The sequence below is a fragment of the Lycorma delicatula genome, chromosome 6 (genome assembly GCF_047948215.1).
Source record: "Lycorma delicatula isolate Av1 chromosome 6, ASM4794821v1, whole genome shotgun sequence".
NCBI classification, from domain to species: domain Eukaryota; kingdom Metazoa; phylum Arthropoda; class Insecta; order Hemiptera; family Fulgoridae; genus Lycorma; species Lycorma delicatula.
In genome coordinates, this window is record NC_134460.1 from 153,141,816 (window position 1) to 153,149,729 (window position 7,914).

A 7,914-nucleotide genomic window follows, 5' to 3' on the forward strand; every position below is an offset into this window, starting at 1 on the left:
ATACCAACTGCAGACAAATTGCTATTAGGTGGCCATTATTGTAGGTCAAGCTTTTGGTTCTTGGTGTTATTTCTTGTATTTTTTACTTTGTTGTTGTAAGAATTATTAAATATCATTTTCGTATAAAAGGAATAAATGATACTGTCTCTAACGTTGATAGCACGCTCTAATCTCGGCTAACGTTTTAGGTGATTTTTTTCAACGATAAGTTAGAGGTTATTGAAAAAGTCATCGGTGAAAATGGCAGCTCCAAATGATCCTAGAACTTTGTTAATACCTGATGAATATCACCAGAAAACTTTTTTACGCGATAAATACGGCCCAATTATTCTAGGGTCAGTTGCCTTCGGTATTGTTTCTGGTCTCAATGTGAACTACGGAAAGCCATTTTATAGCGGTATGATTATTTAATTTTTCTAATTTAAACTCGGATAATTCAATTTTTAAAATCAGTTTTTGGCTTCAATTTATCTTGCAGCCGTATTTTTTAATTTAAATTTACAGGTTATAGATAGTCTGTAAGATTTATTAGAATACTAATCCTTTTAATATACAGAAGAGCAGTATTAATTTAGCTCTCGTAAAACAGATTGAGCTTCGACGATTTTGTACTGTTGATTCCATGTCGATGTTACTTATGTAACCTTTCCGTGTAGAAAATCTTGCAGATTTACATAACTATTTTGTTTAATTAAATGAATATTTTTGTGTATGCCATTCATTATAAATTATTGCATGTTGGGTTAATTTTTATAACTTTCAGTGCTTCTTTAAATTCCCTGGGTTTAAATTTTGAAAAATTCAGAAGAGCTGTGTAATTTCAAAATTGATCATATATTAAGCATAGACTTCAGATTATACTTTTGTTATTTATATTCTGTGAGTGGATAATTAAACTTATATGTTTTTTTCTGTTTTTGTCATCCATAACATTGTAAAATGTCATAAGGAATCTATTATTGAACATAAATGAATAGGCTGTTTGTATTTTGTCCATTCTTTATTACAGGATGTCCGTTTTGATTGACAAATATTGACTTAACATTTTATTTTTATAAAAAATTATATTATTTAAATTGTAATGTCATGCTTGACAATATGATTTTATTTATTTTTTAAGTACTATAGGATAGTCCTTTAGTTTGCCTTTTATTAACCCATATTTATGTCTGGAAATATTGAATTCAGTAAACTGTTTATTAATTTTACAGATGCTATCAGTGTCATAATAACACGTTCTGCTTTATAAGGGTTTATTTTTTGTATGCTTGCATATCTGCAATGATAATAGTGTTTTGTGGTGAATTAAGGAAAATTAAAAAATGATGAATTAAGAAGCGTGAAACTACTACCATATTTAATGATTTTTATAAAGTTTCATATCTAATTGTTGAAATAATTGTAGTGAAGCCCAAAGTGATTTGTCAAGGGATTTCTTAATCCACTGACATCTACCTTGATAATAATAATTTTTAATTCCATTCAAATTTTGTAAGAAATAAAAAGGAGACCTTTGTATAAATAAACTTCATTACTACAGCATATTTTAGTTAGTCGTTCAAAAAAACTATTGCCTGAGCCTTTCATAAAAAAAAATGATGGAAGCCCATAGTTTTATCATAGCCAGCTATTTATTACTAACTTCTCAGTTACTTCCGTCTTATTGTAGTAAATTTCAAAACTACAAACAATTACAATGACAGAATATTTCAATAGGAATAGTTATAAATAATTATATCATTCATACATTTGTCAGTAGTCCATTCTCTCAGTTGCAAGCATGCTTCAAGCATATAATACACCAAAATTATTTGGAATCTCAGTGGTGTTATTCTTGAATATTGGAATTAGTAACTATGTTAAAAGAAATGCTGGCTGATATATAGCTAATCCTATTTAGACTTGGCATTTTTTCCATATGTCATTTTACCGATTTCTCATAAGCTGTGTGGAGTTCTTTTGTTTATCGAGTATCTCTTTCTCCTTTAATAAATTAATTCTCTTTTTATACAGAATTTTGGATGAATCTGTAGTAAGAATTTAGTGAGTTATGGTTGTAACATACGCGGTGTGTGAATTCAAATACTAATAAATTTTCTTATTAATTTTATAGGCATTCATCGACATGCTATATGGACAATACTTGCTGCAGTTGCTGGAAAATTTTTAACCGATAGACGTGAAGCTTATTTTGCTGAGAGAGATGCTATATTTCGCAATTACATTGAATTACATCCTGAAGACTTTCCTACTCCTGGTATTCTGCCTCTTTCATTCATAAACTGTATTTATTTCAGTCTTCATTAATTGATTTGTAATTGTTTAACTTTTCAACTGTTTATTGAAAGTACAGTAAAACTACATTTACTTAAATTCCTTATTTAGCTAATTATTGTAATGTTGTTTATTATTGTAATGTTTATTAATGTTTATTGTTTGTTAATAGGGGGAGTCCTTACTTTAAATCCAAATTCGTAGCTTCCAACTCTGCTCCAGTTTTGAGTAGACTTCTTTTGATGATTTTTTAATGATTCACGTAGGCTTATTTATATTTGTACAGTCCCAGCAATGGTAGCAGTAAAGTGGTGAGCATTCCAGCCTCATAACTTAACATGAAGACTTTAACCCAAGAAAAGGATTTAAGTCTTCATGTCGTCTTTTTTTAACTCTGTTCTTTTTCTTGCTTATTCACAAACACAGATGATCTTTTATTATATAGCATTAATAAGAATCTGAAAGTATTATATGAATTTAATGTTATTCTATTTGATTATACCAGTCATTAATCTAACAATCTTTATCAATATATGGGAACAGGTGTCATATAGGGAATGAAATTTTAACAAATAAACGACAAACAAATTTAGTTTTATAAAACTTGAAAAAAATTAAAATAAATAAATTTTACTAAATTTATTAATTAAAAAAAAATCATCTATGTTAGTCCTGTATGTAAGAAGAAAATAAAAGTTAAAAGAAAGACAGAGACTCGAAGCCCAGACCTAATGATTATGAAGCTAGAACAATCACAACTTGGCTACTATCACTGCTATGACAGCATATATACAAATAAGCTACTTGAACCATTCAAAAATTTTTAAATCGAATTTACTGTAAAATGGAGTCAAGTTGAAAACTGTAATTTTCGATTTAAAGTAGGGACCACCCTGCAAAAGGAGATTAATGTGATTATCTAGGGCTTCAAGTTGGATTAACTTGTACTTTGGTTTTATATGTAAATATAAAAGAATGTAAATATTATTCGTCTAATTCATGGTTATTGACTACTGTTGATATTATGCAGAAAATGATACAAAAAATTTAGAATGATTTTAATTTTTTTATAACATCATAAATCAGTGAAATGTAATATTTAAAGATACAAGGGACGTTCAGTAATTAATGAGACAAATTGATGTAGAGAAAAAACAACTTATTCCATGATAATGAAACTTACACTGCTCTTCAACATACTCTTCAGCAACATTTAGACACTTGTCCCACTGTTTTGTGAGCTTTCTCATTCCTACAGTATAGAAGGTTTTACCCTGTTGTTTGAACCATTCGTTACCGCTTTGTTTGTTGTCGAGCTTCTTGCCATGTAAAAAGTCTTTGAGTGGGCTGAACAAATGAAAATTGGATGGGGTGAGGTCTGGGCTGCAGGAAGGATGTAGCAACACTTCCCAACCCAACTTCTCAAGCATTTCTCCCATTCTGTAAGCGATGGTGGGGGCACACGTTGTCATGCAAGAGATCACATTTTTGAGAGAGTGCTCTGATGTTTTCTCCTTTTCTCACGGGTCTCACTTTCTGTTGAATCATGTTAGAATAGTACTCACTGTTAAAGTTATGTTGTTCTTCTGAATTGTCACTAAAAACTAGGCCTTGCAATCCCCAGAAGATCGTCAACATCACTTTACTGGCTGACGCATGAGTTTTGAATTTTTTGGGTGGGTGAATCCAGATGTTTCCACTCAAGATCTTGCCATTTGGATTTGGGCTTGAAATGGTGTATCCTTGTTTCAACTGAGGGTATTATATGATCCAGAAAGATATTACCTTCCGCTTCTTTGAGCTCAGAAGAAATGGTAATCTGGGTGTGTTTATAGACTTAGGTCAACTATCTTGAAACCCATCTTGAACACGTTTTGCGATAATTTAGCTAATCATGAATTGAATGCACGGTTCCTACACTTATATTACACATATTAGCAGTTCAGGAAATTTTGACTTGCCTGTTTTCGCAAATAAGATCATTTATGGGATTTTGCAGCATATTAGTCAAAACTTCAACTGGTCTTCCATAACAATGGAGATCAGTCATATTTGTTCTGCCCAAATTAAACTGTTCCATCCACTTATACACGTTAACTGCAATTTAAACATTTTTTACCATACTGTTTCAACATTCTTGAATAAATTTCCATCAGTTTTACACCTTCTGATAGCAAAAATCTTATCACTGAACGTTGCTGGTCTGGCATGCATGTTTCAAGTTGAGCTGACATTCTGAAATCAACAAAAGAGCTTGTGTTTAGATTAATTATGATCGAATGGCTGATTAAATGTGTTCCCAAGGTTGCCAAGTTGATCCTTACAAAGTTTCATTGTCATTGAATGAACTGTTTTTTCTCTGTATAAACTTGTCTCTTTAATTATTGAACATCCCTCGTAAGTTTTGTAATGACAAACTTATTATGAAAAGTTAATTGTCTGCTGAAATTAATATTTTACTTATTCTGAGTTATGATATAAACCATTTCTTTGCAAATAGATAACTTCCCAGTGAAATAATTTTTTTTGTCCATTTTAAATTAGAAAAGTTTCAAGCATTTCTCCATTGTTGTGTGATTTTCAGATTTTGCAGTTAATATCAACTTCAAGTTGAACATCACAAAATATGTATACACACCACAAAACAACACCTTGAATACGACATCAGTCTCATTGAATATTCTTGCTAAGTCTGTTGTGTAAAAGGTCAACTATCTTTTTTATCAGGATTTGACTTTATTAGCTCCAGAAATGTGTTTGGATCCCCCAGAGAAAGAAATTTGATAGGTTTGGTGACCTCACTGTACAAATAATACAAAATGTTACTGATCGGTATAAAATCATTTTAATTTATTAAATTATAGGTGATTAGTGGATCATAAACTGAAAAAGGGTATTTATTAATTACTATATGTCCTTGTAGTGAGTGTTACTGCAACATATTGTTTTTATTAGACCCAAAACTTGCCCTGTACCATCCAGATAAAATAACCATTCAACACTGCTTTAATACTTTGATTGTTTTTTACACTTTGAAAGTGTTTATGTTTTAACATGATTAAAGTATTGAAATGGAGATTTAAGATTTCTAAAAAGCTTGTTTTTTAAACCATATGTAACCCTGGTGTATTTCAACTGAAGATTTTTGTTATGCTATTGCATATTATCATACAGCATGTAGTTAGTTATTATTTTTATTTTTAAGCTAACTCTATTGTTAAGTTTGATTTAATATTAAAAGCACTAGGATAATTAAATTAGTAAATTTATCTTATAGGCATGTAAGATTTTGGTAACGTAATTACGTTACCAAAATTGCAGTAAAACAAAGAAAATATTATTTTCAAAAAATTCATTAAAAATTATTACTCTAGAAGAAAAACACATTTTCAAAACTAAAAGGATCTATTAAATGAAATAGCTACAAGATGTAAAAAACAGAACAAATTTTAAAAAGAGGTAAGAAGTACTACTTCAGTCCTATTAAAGAAACTAATTGTGTGTTTACGTGAAGAAAGTAACTGATAAAATTTTAACAAAAAAAGAAAGAAAAGAATTTTAATAGAACTGTTAACTACCAGATACAACCAGTTTGTATCTGGTAGTACGTCTCTTAACCAGGCACTATAATCTGTATAGGTACTGTCATCAATATTTAAGATATTAAAGCAGAACCAAATTGAAATCGAAAAATGATTTAATTGATTTAGAAAAAAAACATATTAAAATGCTTCATGAAATTCCAGATTCAAATTTTTCATTGTCTGAAGATTATTCTAACATATTAGCTAAAGTAATAAATGAAGGCAAATACACATTTGTTTCATATTCATTATTTATAAAGCACCTCTACTAGAAATGTTTGGCTTCAAATATATATATATATAGACAAAATACATGTAGTTTTTAATGTTGTAAAAAAAAAACCCATGTACCTCTTATATTTTGTAATGTAATTTACGTTCAAAAAAAAAATTCAGTGAAGGAGGATCTTCCTGAATTAAAGACTTTTTATTTACTATGAACAAATTATGTTTTTACATGCATTTTTAAAAAGGAAAATTAAATGATTAAAATTACAGATGAAAAAATATGAGATTTTTCTAGGAATCAAATCTGATGCTTGCAGCAACATATGACTAAAAGTGTTTAATTTAAACAATTCGGTTGTTATAGTGGGGATCTATTGCATTAAGTTTCAAGGTTTTTTTGCATATATATCTTCCCATCATCCTACAAAAAAAATTGACTAATCATTTTTTTTCACCAACTTTAGACTGTAAGTTTTGGGTAGACACCCGTGAAGATTTTGAGGGATTTGTTTCCTGACCATGTCTGTTATCTCCTGAAATGTGAACATCCCACTATTAATCAGATTGCCTATACAATTTTGATTTTCTCTGGAAGCATCATGCACAATTAAAAAATTGAAGCTAGAGGTTCCTCAAATTCGTATAAATATTCTCACTATTGTTAATAGATTTCCTTTACTGGGCCTGGCTATTGTCAAATGTTTAAAATACTATGCTGATTTTGAAACAATTTGTGATTGTAATAAGGAACTGTCTTAAATTGCAATAAAGTTAAAGTAACAAATCTAGATTTCTTTCCAGTAAAAAAGGATGGTGTGTGGGTTTGTTTGTTGTACATACTCACATTTTTATTCTAGCTGCTATTGGCGCAGAGTGGGCCAATGGTGGTTTGCCGGGCGGCTGTGTACACCACACAAACAGTTCATTCATTTGAATGATTTATACTTCTTGATACGAACGATTTATCTAAAATTTGTTTTGTAGATAAAAAAGGAAAACATTATGGTTAGAGCTATGTTAAAAAAATCACCACTCCAGAAATGGCTAAAAATGTTTAGGATTTTGAAGTTTTTCATTATAGAAGTTTTTTTGTTAGCATGCTAAATTCATGAACATTATTTAGTTACAGTTGGCAAAAACATTTAACAAAATCATGTGTAAAGAAACAAATCATGTAACATTTTCGCAGCATGCCATGTGCCCGCTTTATTCCTATTAATCATAATTTAAGTAAATTTTTTTTATTCATTTGAATTGTTGGTAAATTTCCCATATGTACTTTCTTGATATTCCTATTAATTAAAAATTTTTCTTTCTTTTTTTTTCAGAACGCAGGTACTTGAAAGATGTTTTTGAACCGTGGCATCCAGTTCGTTAATCTTAATTTTTCGGGTTTTTAGTTTTTAATTGTGTAAAATTATTTTTTTGAATATTCAGAAATTGTATATAGCTGTTCAGTATGAAATAAAATTTCAAGTTCATTAGTTTTTTTTCGATAAGTATGTTCTTTATTCCATTGTAGGATTTTTAAGCTTTTTTGAATTTAGTTAATTTAAGATGAATTTACTGCTGAAGATTGAAAATGAATTTAGTATTTTTAAAAGTAATGTCAGTAGTATTGATTCGTTTTAAGTAAGTTATCATTATAGATAATGTCCAAACGAAGAAGATAAATATACAATACAATTCAGTTCTGTCATCTCCCTCCCTCTCTCTCACTATATATATATATATATATATATATACACGAGGTGCTACCCAAAAGTTCGGGGAATTTTACCATAAAAATAAAATAGCTTACCATAACTTATAATTTCTACTTTCTCCT

At 29.5% G+C, this 7,914-nt stretch overlaps 1 protein-coding gene across 1 annotated transcript; it reads left to right on the top strand.

Annotated features, from left to right (window-relative positions):
- ND-B14.5B (NADH dehydrogenase (ubiquinone) B14.5 B subunit) lies at nt 1-7,585 on the top strand. Its single transcript, XM_075368846.1, has 3 exons — nt 1-397; nt 2,114-2,257; nt 7,415-7,585. Exons 1-3 carry the CDS (start codon nt 241-243, stop codon nt 7,462-7,464), a joined length of 351 nt encoding a protein of 116 aa, XP_075224961.1. The 5' UTR covers nt 1-240; the 3' UTR covers nt 7,465-7,585.
- The last annotated feature ends 329 nt before the right edge of the window (nt 7,586-7,914 follow it).